The sequence below is a fragment of the Pseudoliparis swirei genome, chromosome 10 (assembly GCF_029220125.1).
Source record: "Pseudoliparis swirei isolate HS2019 ecotype Mariana Trench chromosome 10, NWPU_hadal_v1, whole genome shotgun sequence".
Classification (NCBI taxonomy): Eukaryota; Metazoa; Chordata; class Actinopteri; order Perciformes; family Liparidae; genus Pseudoliparis; species Pseudoliparis swirei.
The window spans coordinates 6,946,081-6,965,759 of NC_079397.1; the positions used below are offsets into that span (position 1 = coordinate 6,946,081).

At 44.8% G+C, this 19,679-nt stretch overlaps 1 protein-coding gene across 1 annotated transcript in view; it reads right to left on the reverse strand.

The window, feature by feature from the left end:
* Nucleotides 1-19,679, reverse strand: part of snd1 (staphylococcal nuclease and tudor domain containing 1) — a 172,088-nt gene that overhangs the window by 118,560 nt on the left and 33,849 nt on the right. Inside the window, exons 12-16 of the mRNA XM_056424296.1 lie at nucleotides 19,202-19,302; nucleotides 17,382-17,492; nucleotides 15,702-15,774; nucleotides 8,176-8,317; nucleotides 781-890 (exon numbers count right to left, since the gene is read on the reverse strand). Coding sequence (XP_056280271.1) covers nucleotides 781-890; nucleotides 8,176-8,317; nucleotides 15,702-15,774; nucleotides 17,382-17,492; nucleotides 19,202-19,302 — 537 coding nt within the window. The remainder of the gene's footprint in view (nucleotides 1-780; nucleotides 891-8,175; nucleotides 8,318-15,701; nucleotides 15,775-17,381; nucleotides 17,493-19,201; nucleotides 19,303-19,679) is intronic.

The following is a 19,679-nucleotide window of genomic DNA, read 5'->3' on the forward strand; positions in this document are numbered from 1 at the left end:
ACCTCCAACTGGCCAAGGCGACATTTCCATGGCAATAAAAGAAGGGAGGACAGTAGCGTCAGCCACCCTATGCAAAAAATAGCCCTTTAAAACGGCGATAGGAATGGAAAGTGGGAGTTAAAGCGGGCAAAAGAGAGGGAGTGTGTGTTCTGGATAAGTGGTGGCAGGATTAAAGCTAGTTCCATTATGGTTTTGGTCCGTTCATTTCTTCTTCTAAAAACCTATTAGCATGTGAATGAACAGGCACACACACAGGAGTCTTTTAAAGCCCAGGAGCACTGATTCACTATCAGGTGAGCTTCCCATAAACGGGGAGTAAGAGGGGCAGGAATGTGTGTGTCTGTGAGTCTTCTGGTCTACTCGACTGTGGACATTTTTGGTGAGATTTCACAGCACTGAAGGTACACTAAAAGACCATTTGGAAGTGAACCATTTAAATCGGTGTATTAAAGTCGGTGGACCAATCCGTGGACCGCCGGCAGCTGATCGCAGGCGCCGAACCAAATGTCCGACTGGCGAAGGTAAAAACAGGAATTGTGTTGTTTGTTTCTCTGCCTGATGGCAAACACTTTTCAAGCCACAGAAGCTTCTGGGGTTGTCAGTGACTGTTCTTTCAAAGTAGAATAGACATTATTCTTCTCACGCAGCTGAACAACACTTGGAGTGGCAGTGTGAAAATAAAAAAAGCAGCAATGTGGTTTCCGAGACAGCAGAACCCCAAGAGACGGCGGCGTGGGAACGGACACTGGGAGCTGAAGGACGTCCCGCCGCACCGCTTACCTCTCGTTGCAGCACCAGCTCTTTGGTGAACAGCATGGCCTCGTCACTGAAGGGCTCGGCCACCTGCACGCCTCCGGGCATATTCCTGGAACTGCGTGGACACTCGATACCTGGCCAAAGACAACACAATTGTGTTAGAGCTAAAAGGTCAGCGCAGCAGCTAATCACAAGGACAGCGTGGCGTCCAGAGGTGAACATGCTGTGGCTTGATGGGCCCTGAAAAGACCAGGAGACAGATCTGGATCTGTGTGTCAAATAAGAAGAACATTTTGAAATACGACCTGAACAACGGAGTCGCACCATTTGACAAAAGGTACGTCTGGTGGCATCGTGAGCACTCCATGGAGAATTGGTCAGCGAGGGGTCAATCCTGAGTGGAGGCAGTTTCAACTGAACTTTTCTATTTGTCTTTGAGACCCTTCAACGTCAGCGTTGTGCCAGAGTTCAGGTAGGAATGGATAAGCTTCAGGGCAGAGGTGGTGGGGGAGGAGGAGGAAGGAGTAGGAATAAAGCGGCGCCGCGAGACTCCCATTTCACGTTGGCCCTGTGTAAAAGAATATACTGTGATAAAAGGAGGCCGATGCAAGAAAGGTATGCGCATGAGAGGGAAGTTCTGCGTTTGAAGATGAATGGGAGTACGGCGGGGAGAGGGCCCCGTGTTGATCTTTCCCTTACAGAAAGTTTAAGTTTGGTCCACAGTCTTCACACACACTATAAATTGTGCGAGTAGAGCTGGTACCGCAGGAGCATAACGAGCTTCAAGAGAGTCTCGCTGCTTGCTTCTCGAATACCTTCGTAATTAATATACTATACGTTAAAGCAGGGTGTGTAGAGCAGGGGTGCTCAATACGTCGGTCGCGGCGACCTACCAGTCGATCGTGGCGTAGTATGGGAGAAAAAAATTGGCCCGCCCCCCTCTATAGCACGTCTTTGTTCTTTTATTCAACTAACACTTCTCGGCTCTCCCCCCGTAGGTAGATCATTTTGACTTGGTCATTTTATAAGTAGCTCGCGTGCTGAAAAAGTGTGAGAAAGACAACTGACTGGCTTTGAAAAGGAATTATTTCCCATGCAAGTTTGGCACGCTGTCCCCGTGTTCCCCATTTGGCTTTCCTTCGACCGATGAGGAATTCATTTAAATTCATTTGAAGAGTTTCCACTGCTGCACTCTGGCTCCAATGTGACAGTGATGGAAAACCATAGACACTGTGCACGGAACAAAGTATTAGTTGATGCCTTTCTTTGATTGGGGGGCGGCAATGTACACGGACCTTGGGAGACTTCTCCCCACCTTAAAAGGAATACCCATGAGTCTTTGCTACATGCATCTTATAATCGGTGAATGCAATGGTTCTCAACAGGGACGTGAACCTGGGACACTGTGTGCCAGGTCTTTCCAAACCGTGGCTGTGGTTCCCTCTGTGAATACTAGCAAAGGAAATATCATAAGACATGTCATACAAGCCACATTGTGATTATTGATCTTATTGTTTTACTAAATTGGAAAATGATGGGACAGGTTTCCTGGCAGGGCCCCATTTAATTATTCAGCAAACCTAAGGAAGATCTATAGGTGCTTTCTGTTCCCGACAGAAACCTGTGCCCCCTCTGTCCCATTTAAGGGAACAACAGGACACATCAGCGTATTCACACTGCCAGAGAACAGAAAATGACCCAGGATTAACGAAATGAGGCCAAAGGACCGTCAGCACCCAGGGAAGAACTGTTGACTCAGCTTTTCATTAGACATAATGTCTTCAGTTCACAGCAGGGAGCAATAAAAACAATGTGCAAATTGTAGTTTTGCACCAAAATATTTGAAAACTTTCACTCCAGCCAGAAGGAATGCAGAATAAAAGAGAAAAGGGGAGCAAAGACGGAGGCAGGGTAAATACTAATAAGTTATACAATTATTTTGTGTACTTTAAAATAACAAGGAGCAAGAAAAATGTATACACAAAGAAAATAAAAGGGTAAACATGCAAATAAATAATTGCTTTTGAAATTTACCGACAAATAATATGTACAGAAAGTGTAAACGATGTAAATTGTAAACATGAGTCTGTACTCTGTGTGGTTGAACTATTGCAAGTACTCTATTAGGTATCCAAATATATTTAAAAAAATGTAATACAATATAATCATAAAAAAGCTTCCTGAAGAGCTGAGGAGGAGGAGACTGTGGCCAAGATCAACTGAAAGTATTTATAGAAGTGGACCAGGACAAGGACACTGTGGCCACAACAGTGCCAGAATAAGGAGAAGAGGACAGAGAAGGAACGCAGAATAAAGGAAGGGAAAAGGAGAGGAAAGACGAAGGCCGGGTAAATACTGCACACGCTCGCAAAAACTGCTGTATGAAGTAATTGTAGAGGGAGGTGGGTTGGCCCGAGCTGGAACACTGTTCTCCTTACATAATCAATAGAGGAAACGACATTACATCACGTTAATTTAGCTGAAGCTTTTATGCAAAGGGTTTTACAATCAGTGCATCCAGCCATGTGAATGGAGCGCGGAAAGTTTAGGAATCCTGACGACTTGGGATCCTAATACACTATTGCAGTGTTGGGTCTGGCAGCAGAATGATTCAAAGGGCTTGTTCAGGCCCACATGAGGAACAATCGTTAATGCCCAAGCGAAAACATCCCAAAAAACACTACAAAGAAAAAGATGTAGTGATCCTATATACGCAGTCCAATAAAATAGGTCTGAGGTTAAATCCACACGGGAATGCTCTCCTAAAAGTGGCTCTTCTAACTGTACTCAATATCTATCACACAGACACACTGTAGTTACCTCCCTGCAGCATTTAGACCGAGCCAAGGAGTCACAAGGCTTTAACCTGCACCATGATGCATACCTCAGACACACAGGCTGGGTTGTTGAGTGGGGAAAGGTCCTCATTACGGTTCTTTAGAAACCAAAACTAATTGGATGAAATTCCCCGGGATCTGAATGCGTGTTCAGTTGACCCAGCAGAGAGCAAGAACAGTACGAGTCGACCTCTGTCCCGCTACGAGCCACGGCGAGCTAATGGGCTTCATCTAGAAATGTGTCGCGCTGTGTGTGTGTGTGTTATGTTCTGTCATGTCACTAAATCCTATCAGAATAATGTAAATATTGATTAGCCGCTGACCTTTTGCTCATAACCTGGCAGATCGCGCGCTCACCTCGGCATGTCTGCCGGTGCAAATGGACACATGCAGTACAGTCGGCTCAGCAGGAATGCCATTAGTGTCCATCTTATAAAATGTTATTAACTTCCTAATTCGTGATTTTGGACAAGCCGTTGACCTGCGGCAGGCAAACAAACAAACAAACACCGGGGAGGTGTGCCTCCATCTCTATCTCTCTCGCTCTCTCTCTCTCTCTCTCTCATATATCCCACCACGGCTCTCTAATGTAAGGCCTCATTACCTCAGTTCTTAAACATTGCACGCGTAATATTTGATTTGTAAAAATAAAAAAGCGTGAATGTGGAATGTCGAGCATGTCAGGATCTTTTCACAGCGTGGTCCTTTAAATCTAAACCCGCTGCGTGGCATGATGGGCTGTCTCTCTCACAGCTGGCTGGATGATGTAACCCAGGTGAGGAGTAGGCTTGAAGAAGAGCTGCAAAATGTTACTTCCTAAAAATGTTGGTTATACACTGAAGCACAAATCAAATGTCACCTTCACTCGGCATAATCATCGAGAATGAAATTTAGATTTAATTACTTCTCATGCGTAGCAAACACTATTTGTTATATATCAAGATTAAGTATTAGTTGTAGGTGAGACGTGAGGCTCCGCTGTGGCGGATGATTCATTTGTGGTCGGCTGATGCAGCTCAGAGCCCATCTTTATGCAAGTGTAAACGACAACGTGGTATTAAGACCTTATTATTGCCTCCTTGCTGGAAACTTTATTACTTACTGGACCTGAAAATGTGTCTCTGGTGCATCTCAACACTGCAGTCAATTCTATGTCGAGGTCACAGATTTTAGACTGACTTGCTACTATGCTAAACACACACACACACACACACACACACGGATATCAGAACTCGGACATTGGCACAAAGCCATACACTATGAAGGCTAACGCTTATTGCTGACACTTTAAATCGGTGTGTCCGAGTGATGGCCTGCTACTCAACACAGCGTTCTGAGTAACTTTTAAAGTACGCTTCACCTGCCGTGGCCTCCATTGGAAACTCTCAAGCTATTAAAGACAGTAAACCGTCGTGGCCTTTTCACTGCTTGGTCTCCCTCAGCTTCAACAGGCCTTAATATCCACGTCCTCCACATCCATTTATTGTGTTCAGCCCTTTAACAAACCCAGTTCTCTTTAGCCTCCCCTGTCCTCTCTGCCTCCACAGTTCTGACTTCACCTCCTCCTCCTTTCATCATGTTTCTCCTTCCTCCCTCACCTGCACCATACTCTCTTTCCTGCGTAGAAGCCCTCCTTTCCCTTCAGGAAACAGCACACCTCCTTTACCCTTTATCAAACTTGGACACAGAAGTGACACCGTGCGGGCCAGGAGGAGTAGAAAGGAAAGGTGATGTGGGAGGAAAGGAAAGGTGACGTGGGAGGAAAGGAAACTTTCCTTAATCTTCTGAAGCACACCTCCACCCCTCTTTGAAGCACGGGCATCTCTCCCTACCCTTTGTTTCCTCATCCCCCCTCCCACACATGCACACATTTTTTCTGAAAGCACAGTCTTTACCAATCAAGGAAAACTCTGGAAAAGGAAGAAGACTATGTGCGAGGAAGATACCGAGGCTGTGAGGTGGCTCACTGAGAAAAAAATCGAAACAATGAATGGGGTTCAGTATTAAATCAGGACAGATATGGCTAAAACAAGGGAGAAAAGACACCGCTGGCTATAAGCAAGCTGGTAGTTCATACTCAAATATCAATGTTCTGTGTGTTTGGTAGTATTGACATTTGACTTGCCGTCACATCACTTACTGCCTTGGGATCATTTCATTTGCAGCTCTACTGCAAACAGTTGGTCTTCAATGGCCTCCCACGGCATTGTTAAAGAATACAAAATTGGCCATGATGCATCCAGTATGTAAACAGGATAATGAAACAGATGCAAAGCTTGTTTTGACAGCAGAATCATTTGAATGTTTCTCCATTTGTCTGCATGTAGTTATTGTTTACTCAAAGAAACTCACCTTACAGCCTTTAATAGAACATTAAAGTGGCAATTAGAAACAAGTGTGATGTTGATCTTGTGAAAGTATTTAGGGTCTTACCTTACGACAATGTGGAAACGATTTGGATTCTCATATATTTTGAATTCTTTTAATTGGAACAAATACTTTTTCGTATTCACTTCGATATGTACATGTGTACTAGATCCCAACATGACGGCCCTGAATAGGGTAAGATACGATGAGGCCCACTGATGTTTCAAACACGGAGCATATGAAACGCATAACTGAGATCGGCTCTCAACACAACTCATTATCCGACTAGGATGTGTGATAGTTTAAAGAGAGAAGGTCAAAAGGGCGTCCGCTGTTTCCTAGCCAGATAAACACCAGAGGGACGTGGCAGCCAATTTATCAACTGTGTGTCATTTCAAACAGCCCACGGTGCAGATGGGTGACAAAAACATGGAAGGATAACTTGACAGGAAAGTGGAAGGATAGGAAGCGCTCCGGGATTAGAGGCAACGAGGGGCCGTTTGTGCCTATGGGCTTTATTTCATGTATGGCTTCACATCAGTTATTAGATAAAGAAAAACAATGCATAGGACAACAAGCATGCACAGAAACACCGAGGCCATGACCCACCAGGCGGAAGAATGTATCTTATCTCCGAAAGAAGAAGAGAAAACATGACGGAGGGGAATAAAAGCGACAAGAAAAACAACAATAAGTGACACGGAATAAATGAATTGGAATAGATGTTAAAATGACACAAAAGGAGAGGACATCATTTGCATCCATCAGGGATAATCCAGCCTTTTGTGTGTATTCAAGACAATACACGTCGTCTCAATATAATCATATTAATCTTTTCTTCTGGGGACGACCTTAATCAAATCTCAGCTCAGGGGTCATCAGCTCTCATGTGCTTCTTGTGGTTTTCTAATAACCTTTCATTGAATAAACTGATTCCATAAGTACACTGCCTATGTAAACACCTTGCGCACAACCTTTTGTCGCAAAAACACTGCTAAATGTAGAGAAGAATGTCTCCACGCCGACAAGTAAGTGTAAATCTATTTATTATTCTTATTTAAACTACGTTGCAGACTTCATTTTGGCAGCGGTCATGTCATCGGAAAAACGTGTCACGGCAGTAGACAAAAATAAAATAATAATGCTACAAAAACCATCAGTGGATAGCATAGACAATCAGCAGAAGCAAATTACAAAATGTATTAATGCATCAACAATTAAGCTACGCGCAATTAAACGGCGTGTTTGTCAGAATTACACAGGGTTTGTCCTGTAAATGGAGAGGAACCGTATGGCTGGAAAATGTATGACTGAAATGGAGATGGATTGAAACAGATTTTTATTACGCCTATAACAAAGAGCATCATTTGTTGTGGTAGGGATAAGCATTCTCACCATTCCCCTGATCTGAAAGGATGTGCAAATCATTGTTGGCTGCCAGAGATACAGTCTCAGTGTTTTTATTACTAGCGCAAAACTGTCAAGGCGGCCGAGGAGCGGAAATAAATGACTAGACCTCCTATCAAACAGTCTGTATATAACACCATCTACATCTTGCTCTAAACTAATGTCGTTTTTCTCACACTGAAAAATGCAGAGAAAATGCTAAAATAATGTATTATTATTTCTTTGATTCATCGATACAACGTGAGCAAACAGGAAGAAATGTCATAATAGCCAATAACCCAGGGAGGATGTTTCCACTGACTAAATGATTAATCAACAACCCGCTGTTGCTCTATTTCGTTTCATTATCTGGCTCTATACCTGGCATCAGGTAGCAGACAAGCCCAAACCCAGCTGACAGGTACCTGCCCATCACTGGTCAGCTTCTAATGAAGATGACCACCACAGGACAGCAGAAAAAGGAGTCGGGCAGAGCGCCAGAGAGGGGAAGGTGAGGTCAGAGGGGACACATGCTTCACGCCAACCCTGGTGTTTTGAAAGACGTTGGACGTGTTGGGGCGACGTACCCCTTGGCCTGTCAGGGTGGCCTGCTGAGAGGTGTGGGGGCCGCTTGAACTCTGATGCGAGTTGGCAGGAGTCTCAATTTGCCCCACAGAGAGAGACCTTTTTTTATTTTATTTTTACTAAATGACATTCCAAACCAGTTTTTACATGGCAGCAACTAATCCATATAAAGACATAGTAAGTAGGGTTAGAGGACACTGAAGGACGCGACCTTCGCCCCAGGCAAAGAAAGAGCTCGACCTACCGGCAAGGAGGAATGTGATGAGGCAGGTTTCTTTGGGCATGTAGAGCTTGAGGCGGGATCCGCTGAAGACGTATTCGACCACAGCTTCTGACCGGCCGGCCCTCTGCAGGAAGGGCAAAAACTGCTTGGCTTTCTGCGCCTCCTAAATCGACAAAAAAAGAAGAAGAAATCAGCTCCGATTACACTTTGAGTTTTTATGAGCTATGCAACTTTTGAGCCAAATCTAAATCTGTGGTATTCTAATTTTAAGAAACAGTGAACACTTTTTGATATTGTGTGATTGATGTTTGAAATAACTAAATTGTGGTGTCATTTCAAGTTCTTTGATACAGTGTGACCAAACTCAACCCGAATACAGAATCCACTAAAATCACTGAGAAGACGGTTCTACCTGGATTCATTGAGGTCTTTGGGCTTTTTACGGACATCTTAAAATCGGGGTCTGGCCTAATGAAGTCTGCTCGTGCAATCAAAAATAATTATCTCGCCTCCTGCCTCCCTCCCTGTCTGCAAGGGTGAGTCACTAGCTTATTGTTGTCCCTGCACCAAAATTACAAGCGGAGCTAAATTATGCGTCTTCGAGGCAAGCTGGTGATTCAGTGGCAGATTCATATACGCTCATAAAAAATCAATTATATGTGCCTTCTCTAGGCATGAGTGTGTAAGCGCGACAATCAGTCACAGAATTCAAACAAGTAACGTCAGGGAAAAGAATAAATACATTCTCTAGTTTAGAGGGAAAGAAAATAGGGCAGAGGAGAAGGACTGGAGACGTCATGCAACACGCCACAAGACGTTGGAAGTAAAGGGTCCACGCTTCAGCCATGAGATGCACCGCCTGAACTCCACCCACTCCGGTCCAAAATAGCCCCTTGAGTGGGAGACGACGGATCCAAACAAACATTCTGCCGTTGACACAAACACATTTTCAGCACCTGCAGTGAGTGGGATGTGCAGTCTTAACTTGGTTGAGAAAAAGGAAGCGACATGAGAGCAGAGGGGACGTCATTATGCAACCTTTAGAGGTACGAGGTGAGTCAAGTGCTTCATCCACTCTGCTCCCACCACCCCTGTTCATCTCCCACACTGTATGTTTATAAACCTTTCTCTGCTCTATTTGTGACTGCATCCCACTCAATGTACATAATCCCTTTCAGTGAACCTTTACCGCCAAGCTAAAGGATGCTGACTTATTAAAGTGTGTATTTCCATGTGGGAGGGGGGGGGGTCTCTGTGCACGTGTACAGCTATGTGTGGGCGTGTAGCACACTGGAGAAAAGGGAAAAGAAAAGAGGGGAGGGAGGGGAAGGATGTGCTATTTCGGTCCTTTAGAATACTCATTACATTAGCCTACCAAACAACTGGTGAATGTGCCCACACACACACACACACACACACACACGCACGCACCGGCTGGCAACGATCCTGGACTTTGCTGCAAATCCTGTGTTTGTCCTATTGGAAATGCTAAGAGAGGGGACGAGTCGCAGCTGCATATAATGTCAGTGACTTAAACCACTGACAGGGTGGCACTAATAAGGGAGAGTAGAGAAGGGCTTCACAGAGCGCGAATGCATGACGCAGCACTATCGTGGTGAAATGTAAAGGCAGCCGGAGCCTGCGCTGGGTCACTGGGACAGCTTTTAATGAGCGAGATGTGTGAAACCTCCAGTTGGAAGCAGGATGTAGCATATATTGCTTTTTCTTGTTATTAAAGTACATTAATTATTGAACACCTCCCCCTGAAACTACTCCCAAGTCATTGCTGCACATATAATCTGATCAATTTAGCCAGTTAAATTCAGGGGTGGGGGGGGGGGGGGTTGCAAGCATAAAATGCACTAAACCCCTGATGAAAAAGCACAGGGCTGCTCAGTCAGCACAACAATTCCCTGTCATAATTATTTTTACAGGGTCCAGTAATTTATCCGTCCTGCTGACACAAGAAGACACAGGGAGGTTACGATGATGACAATGTCGATCAGAACATCCGAGAGCGGTTATGCGGCGCAATGTGCACTTATTAGTCAGACACCAAAGTCCTGTTGGTGGTAAAGAGCTTTAATAACTTGGCTGAATGCCTCTGTTCAAATGCAAGTGATGGCACATTAAACAGAAACTTGTACATGACCAACACATCTCGGAGCTCAGATAAAAAAGGAAGAAAAGAATGTGGTGTATTTCTCAGTCCAAAAGGTGTCAAGTATCAATGCAGAAGGTCGGGGGAAGCTCTGAGACTAGAAGCCCACTGGGGTGAAGGCCTTGGTGCAGAAGATGACCATGTAGGGTGGTGGTCAGAAGAACACTTTTAGCCCCAACTGACGTGGCCGGCCTATAGATTGTGACCTTAAACGGCCCTTCCTTCTCCCTATATAACTTGTAGCAGAATGTCACATCTTTGGACTTTCGCAATCTGGCTCCTGAAAGTCTCCAGTCGTTCTAGGCGTCTGTTGTTGACCTGTATCTTGTAGAATAAACTTTGTATTCCTATCAAGTGCTGAGTCGCTCGAACTTTCCTTCTTCATCATCATTTCTTCAATCTTCCACGGTCGACGAGAAGATACTACAAATTTGGCATCACGAGATACTACAAGAACTAAAAGAAGTAGGCCTGATTAAATTAACCAAATGTCTCTCGAGAGCCTACAAGAGCGCTTGAGTGAGAGAGACATTGAGATGCTAATATGTCTAAAGTTCAATTTTGAGTAATTCACTGTCGACGATGTAGCGGCTTATCAAAATGTAGAAGGAGATCGCGAGTCGATAAGTACAGAGATACATAAAAGGCACTTTTAAACGATGGTGAATAAAAGAATGTTTCAGCTTTTGCGGTTTGATTGCATTTAGAGTAGAGATTACAAAAAAAGTGTCAAAACTAGTGGGGTGTGAGGGCGATGGCGGAGTCCATTGACCAGCAGGTTGAGGTCAGTACTAACGGACATGACTTCTACAGGGATTAGAAACTCCACATTGGGTGTCTTGTGAAGCTCATCACTGGGGTGTTTTTTGGGTAGCTTTTTTTAAATCACAGAAAACACATTCTGTCCATGTTCAAAACGGGAAAATAGTAATAAACTGGAAGATTGGAAAACACATACAAATATATCAATTCCTATATTTATTAAAATAAAATAATGAAATAAAATTGCGTAACGATAGGTACAAAAGTCGACTTTTCCGACACCTGACTGACATCCAGTTCCATATTGAGAGGTATGAGAATAAACAATGTCAACAATAAATCAACAGCAAGAACAGCACATCGCAAACTACAATAACCCATCGCAGGGGCGCATTTAAGAACAACCCCAGGTTTCTCTTCAGCACTTTAGCCAGGCTGACAGAGTCACAGCTCTGTGGAGCCGAGCATTCCTATAAACCTCAGTGGTAATGACTTTATGAACTTCTTTAATGAAAAGATTTGAACTATTAGGGACAAGATTAATAATCTCTTGCCCATAACCAGTGCCAATCTGTTCTCAAGTGGAATGGCCTTGGAAACCGCTGTATGCCCTGGTGTATATTTGGAGGGCTTTTCTCCCATCAACCGTGACCAATTATCGTCAACGGTTTCTACTTCTAATATGTCAACCTGTCTCTTGGACCCCATCCCGACGAGGCTGCTTAAAGACGTTTTGCCTTTAATTGGCGGCTCTCTATTAGATATTATCAATGTGTCTCTGCTAACAGGCCACGTACCACACTCCTTCAAGGTGGCTGTTATTAAACCTCTCCTGAAGAAGCCCACTCTGGATCCAGAGGTGTTGGCTAACTACAGACCGATCTCTAACCTCCCCTTCCTCTCCAAGATCCTTGAGAAAGTGGTCGCAAATCAGTTGTGCGACTTTCTACATCATAATAGTTTATTTGAGAAATTTCAATCAGGATTTAGAAAACACCACAGCACCGAGACAGCACTGGTGAAAATTACAAATGACCTCTTAATGGCAGCAGATAAAGGACTCCTCTCTGTCCTGGTCTTGTTAGACCTTAGTGCTGCATTCGACACCATTGACCATGACATCCTATTACAGAGACTGGAGCAGTCGATTGGCATTTCAGGCAAGGCACTAATTTGGTTTAAATCCTATTTATCAGATCGATCACAATTTGTATTTGTAAACGATGACGCCTCGATAACCACCAACGTTAATCACGGAGTCCCACAAGGTTCTGTGCTTGGACCAATTTTATTTACCTTATACATGCTTCCTTTGGGCAATATTATCAGGAAACACTCCATAAACTTTCATTGCTATGCAGATAATGCTCAACTATATCTATCGAGGAAACCAACCAACTAAATAAAATTCAAGCATGTCTTAAAGACATAAAAACATGGATGACCTGCATGGATGTTAAACTCAGACAAAACCGAAGTAATTTTAATCGGCCCTGAGCACCTCAGAGATCAATTATCTGGTGATGTGGTTTCTGTAGACAGCATTTTCTCTCCTTAGGGATGAATTTTCATCTCTCCATCACACATTACTAACTCTGCTTTCTCCCCGGAGTCCTTTTGACTTCACGTCTCATGGGGTCATCGGACCCTATGAGACGGCATAGATCCTATCTGCTGATGGATCATCGAGGTTTGGGTCGTGGAATTCCTGCTACCGACCACGCCACTGTCTTGTTGAGACTCCGCCCACTGTTGAGACTCCGCCCACTCCTCCTCCCCACCGCCATCTGCCTGATGGATCGTGGAGGTCTCCATCGTGGAATATGCCTACTATGCAGGGTTTTTCTTGCATAGAGAAAATTTGGGCGCGCGCCTAAGCCGTTTTCCCGAGCGCCTATGACAAATCCCGAGCGCCTAAGGCAAAAAAAAGTCCGCGATGGAAAAAATAAAATAATTCACCGCTGAGCGAGGCGCGCGCCGGTATCGGAGCTCTGGCGCTCGCGAGCCGAGAAGAGTTGGGGGGGGGTGCTCACCGGTGTGCGCGCATCACGGCAGAGCTTCGATGCCGGCGCGCGCATCGCTCTGTCGCGCGAGCCGAGAATTGTTTGCGGGGGGGGGGGGAGAGAGACGAAAATTACAGAGTTGATAAGCGTGTCTTGTCTGATCAATACGCAACTGTGAGGTGCGCGAATGGACAGAGCGGCCAATTGCTGATCACTCACTCAACAGCCCGACGTGCACGAATAGACGGTGCGCGCATAGCGCGCAACATTTTTTTTTGGGAGCACCGAAGACCCATTTTGACCCAGGAAAAACCCTGCTATGAACTATTCATACACTCTGTCATATTCATTGAATGTATTTTAACTCTAAATCTGTCCTTCTGTACACATGACATCTATTGTTCTGTCCATCCTGGAGAGGGATCCTCCTCTGTTGCTCTCCTGAAGGTTTCTTCTCTTTTTTTCCCCCTGAAGGGTTATTTGGGAGTTTTTCCTGATCCGATGCGAGGTTTTGGGGCAGGGATGTCTATGTGTACAGATTGTAAAGCACTCCGAGACAAATTTGAAATTTGTGAAATTGGGCTATACAAATAAACTGAATTGAATTGAATTGAAAATGTCATGTCCGTGTGAGATGCATCAGGACACTTCCCACCGCGCTGCGCTCCCTGTGAGCTCATCTAACCCAGCCACTCAGTTTGACAACGTTGGACAGCTACAGCACTGCAGTGTATAGCGAGTTAATGAAGACAGCACTTGGGTATAGGAATGCAATGCGACAGCCCCGTGCCATGTAGGGCGACATCCCTTGTGAAAACTAAGACTGCAATTTCAAAAAGGAACCGTCCCTTTGGAAATAAACAGTGGCGACCAGTGGCGGTGCGTCCATAGAGGGCGCTAGGGCACAGCCCCTCTTAAAATTTTGAGATGTAAAAAAAAAGAAGAAGAAAAAAATATAATATATCCTGTCAAAAAACATTATATACCAAATCATTTAAATAGTAAATATACCGTGTTGACGCGCTAAATGTGTGTGGGAGACCGTCAGCCTGTCAACAACCACTTAAGTTAAATGTGACATAAATAATATATCGCCACTCATCCTCACGGAGAGAAGCCCCTCCCTATTTTCGGGGCTCCGGCCCAACGTGTGTGCGCCGCAGCGAGCAAACATTTCACGGTCGTTTCGGCAAGGACGGCTTCTCATTGGGGGATGAAACGTGAATCTTGGGGCACAAAAATGTGCGCCCTGGCCAATGACATTGTTTCTTATTTCACGTGACTGGACTATTTCGGCAAATCAGAGACCGGTATCGTTCCCTCAGCCAGAGAGCTCCACGGAGCTACAGAGCAGGTAGCTAACGGGAGCTGTTAGCTGGAGCTCAGTGAGTAATGCGCTGTTTAGTTTCCCCTGTCTGTTGTTCCAAAGTCCTGGGACTGAAACTCTCTGGACTACAACGGGGTGAGGGATCTAAAGAGCTTCAGACAAGTGTAAGAAGCACGAATCTTGCCGCAGTTATCTAGCTAACAGCATGAAGCTAACTCGCTAACAGCATGAAGCTAACCCTGTTTGCAGAGCAGCAGAAGGAGACCGAACTGGCATCGAAAACACAACGAAGAAGTTCTGAAAAACAGACACATTCCCTCAAGAATAATGGAAACAGGCTGGTTACAGACATGATTGACTTTAACCAGAGAGTTATGGAGAAGTTTGCCAACTTTAAAGAGAGGAGGCTACTTGTCTTTACAGTAGTGGGTCTACTCTGTCAAACACCCAATGTAACATGTGCTGCATCTCTTTCTGACTCTATTCTGCTCTGAACCTCTTTCATGTGAGGGTGAAACTCTTTTATTTTGCAAACCTCTGAAACCCAACCCAATGTTCCTTAAAGCTGCTCTGAACCTCTCATGCCCAAAGTTACAGTGTGTTGATAGTTGTTATTGGACCGTGTTGAGCACGGTGTGTTCTTGAAATAAATCTTTGTGTTCTACTATATTCTACTCAAAACCTCTTTTCTTCTCATTGTTGAGTGCTATTTAAACCGCGTCGCCCAACTGCGCCCCCCGCAAAAAAAATGTCACCAGCCGCCACTGGTGGCGACAGTGTCTCTAGTATTAATATCAGAACTAAAACATGCAACACAGATTGAAGAAAAGAGGGGATCGAGTTTTAAAAAACACCTTCAAGGGTCGCACAAACCAAAACAGGCTTTAAAAAAATGTGTACCAATCGCCCATTACTTGTTAGTGAGAGATTTTATGGGCTTCCCGCACGAATGTTCTTTTGGTGAGACTTCCCAATCAGGCTTCATTAGCCAAATGATGTCTCTATCAAGCCCCTGGGCACACGTAAACAAGCAAGGACCAAGCACCACTGATGGTTTTATTAATGGCGCTGATTATTTTTAGAGGCTTCTTTTCTTTAAGATGAGAAAACTGGCTACGAGTATCAGGGACTGCGGGGGTTGAGCCGAGGCTTATAGATTGTCGTCTGAGAGACTGTGCGTGTGTGTCTGTGTGTGTGTGGAGGACCAAGTCAGTAACTTTTGTGCATTGGTGATCTCTGAATGCCATATATGGAAACGTTTGTACAATAACCTGTGCATACAAAAGACACATACCCCAGAGATATCGGCCACTCTGTGGATGGGCACTTCCTTCTTGCTGTGCAGCCCTTTCCCGTTCTTGATGGCCCTACAGTCCGTAAAAGCACAAACACAAACATAGCTCAAGCACCATCATAATACATCGAGAAAGCATAAGGCCAGAGGCCTTACAGACCTGGACAGATGAGAGCCATTGGAGTAATCACAGTAGATTCAAAGATGGGGCCATTGTGGCTTTGTGAAGGATGTAAATTCATACCAGTTTTTTCCCCCTCTGAAATGCCGTTACAGCTCAACTGAAAGCCCTAGGGTGAGGATTTTTTGTTTTTCACCCAGATAATCTGTATGTTTGAGATGAAAAGCAGAAAATGGTTGCAGAGAAACTCTAATGGGAGAGAAATGATTGTTGGAATGGAAGGAAGGCGGAGAAATGCAGAAACGAGGGTTGCTTCTTGAGTGCCAGTGAGGGTTTTAGTGATGATGATGATGATGATGGGTGCTAGTGATCGCTGCTTTAAATAGCCTCAAGGGCCAAATGAGATGAAGAGGACCGTGGTAGTGGGGGGAAATAATGCCACCTATGGGTCAGTGGGAAGCAAGCCATTGCCTCTATAATGGAGCGAGTGCATTTCTTAAAGCATGCATATACATTTAATAGCCCGGAGGTTTCTTGAAGCCTGCTGGCCATTGGTCTTGCGCAGTGAGAACTAAAAATAAAACCCAGGCTAAAGACGGAAACCTCTCATCAACTCTAATAAGACCCCACCAGGGACAAAGCGAGAGAGAGAGATCAAGAGAGAAGGGGAGGATATGAGAGAAAAGGGAGAAGAGAGGACACAGAAGAGCAAGGCCAAAGGAGGACAAAATTGAAAACGGCTAAGGTGGAAAAATAAGGACAAAATGTGCAAAAGAAGGAGGAAAGCAGGAGTAGAGAGAGCAGGAAAGGAGGGCGGTTGGGCAGTGACATTGCATGAGAGAAAGGGGAGTGAAAGAATTAGTCCTATAAAAGAAGGCTGTGGCTTTATCTGCTCTACCTATAGCCAGCAGATCTTAATCTATAGCAGAGTAATAAAGCTTGTACTAAATCTCTCAACTGCACCTCCGTATAATTATATTCATTGGGGCAGTGTAAAGAGAGTCTCTGATTTAACGTCCAGCGCTCGGGATAATATACGTGTGTACAAGCATGCATCTACCGTATATAGGAAAGTCAAAAAAGGGTGCTGATGACGTGTTCTGGGAAAGATGTAGCAGCGTCTGTGATAGACTGTGACGACGATAGCTTTGCTCAAATAAAATTCGGAAAAAATTATAATCGAGTCGATTCACCTGTGCCGTGTTAGGCAACAGCAAATGTAAAAGCAATTTAAAAAAAAAATAAATTCAAGGTCATATTCAATTTCCTTCCCCTTCCAAAGAGGAAAATGTGTCACGGTAATGCACAACTCGTAGATGGCTCTGTGTGTGTGTGGCTGTCTGTGTGTGTGTGTGTACTACAGAGATGTGTGTAGCGTGCGCACACGCATGTTTTTCTTCGAAGCAAAGAAGGGAAAGGGCCTTTATGAGAATGAACATACGTTTTGCATGACCCATTGTGTCAAGTATGTAGGCTCTGTAGGTAAAAGGAAGGAAGCAATGTGAAAGTGTTTTGTGTGAAAGAGTGTGCGTGTGCGTATGTGTGTGCGTGTTCCTTACCGAGCCTCTGCGGAAAGCAGCTCGTCGTAGTGGGCGGAGCGTTGGTCGTCATCCTGTCTGTATCTGATGATTGTGGCCAGGCCCTTGCTGATCAGAGCCTCGGCTATGTTACTAGAGGAAATAGGGGGAGTGAGAATACTTGAATAACAAAATAAAACACAAGAAAAACCCCTTGGCTTTATTTAATAAAAAAATAATAAGGTCACGATGAATCCCAAAGGTGGCAGCGCAAAGGAACAAAGGTCACTTAAATGTTGACAGTGCACACATGGCTGACCATCTCCTTGCTGTGTTACAGAGGAGGGGATGGAGGGCAGAAGGAGGAGAGCATTGTGGGCCGTAATGCAGCACTTAGTGGCTTCTAGCCCTCGGACATCAGTGTACTGGTTTAAGTGTGGAATGAAGAGAAAGAAAGTAAACTCTTCAGCTCCGACTGCGCCTGTGTCATCGAGTGAACCAACTCTCTCACGGCGAGCAGGGGTATTGTGAATTAATCGATACAACCGGTTCAATAAAGGTTGACTGACAAGGTCATACACGGTCCAAAACTTTTGTCACACTGCCCACTTTGATCCCCCCTGACCGCAGCTTTTATGGGGGGCCATGCCAACTGTCATCTGTGGCGCAGAGCAGCTGGTGTCGTTCTAATTCTGGGTTGCAATTGGCTGTTCGTGCAGTCGGGTCCCGCCCTCTGTAGGTTTTGATGATGAAAAGGGATCCATTGTTCCACGTGTGCACGAAACTGTGCTTTGTGCCAGGAAGCCTCGCGGTTGGGCCGGAGCCGACTTCTGACGGTGAATTTAAAGCTCCTCCATCCGGTTTTGATTCAATTTGAAGTAGTTTAATAACATTTATATCGGTGGTTATGTTTCAAATACATCTTGTGAACCGATAAGACCAGTTTTCCTCAAAGCAGTGTTTGTAGATGAAAATAATAGCTTGCGCTAAGACGACCCTGAAAATTCAAATACAAAGACTCTCTTTCAGGTTACTTTGTGATCGATTACAAATTCTAAGCATTTACAAATGATTATCGGTCTCAGATGATCCCACATACTTAGGTTTAACACAGGGAGACAGCTGGTGGAGTCTCTTACTCTGTAAGGACTGCTGATCTGTAACAACCTGGTACTGAAAGAGGCCACAAAACGTGCACATTTTGGAACAGATGGAGAAAAAAATTTAAAAAGAGTAAAGTAGCTCTTTCTGGCGTTATTTCTCTGAGCAGCAAGACCTTTAAAGCCGATCAGATAAGGCAGAGGACGGGAGAGGAGGGTTCATTGTCCTCTGGAGTCGCTGCCCGTTGGAGGCTCCCTTTAGAGCCGCTACCCGGCGCCGCTGTACTGTTCTCCGTTTCAGCGGCGGTTTATGAGAATGGACTGTTTTCTCCTCGCCGTTAACCTTGTAAAACTCATTTTTACATTCAGGAGGGATATAATAGCGGCCTCCCTTTTGTCTTCTTCTGTCATGTGGCTCCTCGTTCGCCGTCTTTCACCGTCTCTACCATTGTATCGGTTGGACCAACCTTGTGACGCGATTAAGGGCTCAGAGTACTGCAGCATGGCCATGTGCTAGCCACGAACAAGATAGTCTTGTTTTTGTATGTTACATTCGTCACGTCGGTTCTAGAATTGTTGAGTGTAAATCCATTTAACAATGCTTAATTTAAACTTTAAGGCAGTGAGTACAGAAAATACATGAATACAAATACATGATTCAGGCTTGTGGTAATGCTTGAATTGTATAACAAGGGGAATAAACCTAAATAGAACAGACGGCAATGAAGTGGACGATTCCGTGTGGCTTATTGTGTTACTTACATGCCGCCAATTGTGACTGTGGCACAGGTGCGTTCTGAGAATGCAGGGGTGCTTTCTCCCGGACCGGTAGCTGCTCGGATGTAGTCAACTGTCACATTGACCTGAAGAGACAAAGCAGGGGAAGAAGTTGAAGAGAGAAAAAAACACGCCAAGAGTAGTAAGACAAACTGAGAGCAACGCCATTTACAGGAACAATAGGGAGTGTTCTGACTTGTGGGTCTGAGTGTTTGTCCAACTCTCAAGGTCACCCCCAGTCAGTGTGAATCACATCAGCAAGCACTGTGGATCTCCCCAGAGGGTGCAGTATTAAAACACTGTGCAACAAACACACACGCACACAATGACCTCACATTGTGTGTTCTCAAAACAGCTCCCGAGGGACGAACTCCAAGCCAACCCACCCTGAAAATGTAATTGTGTCGCTTTGTGTGCGTGCGCATGTGGAAAAATGACAGGGAAAGCCTGCTCTGCGGCCCAG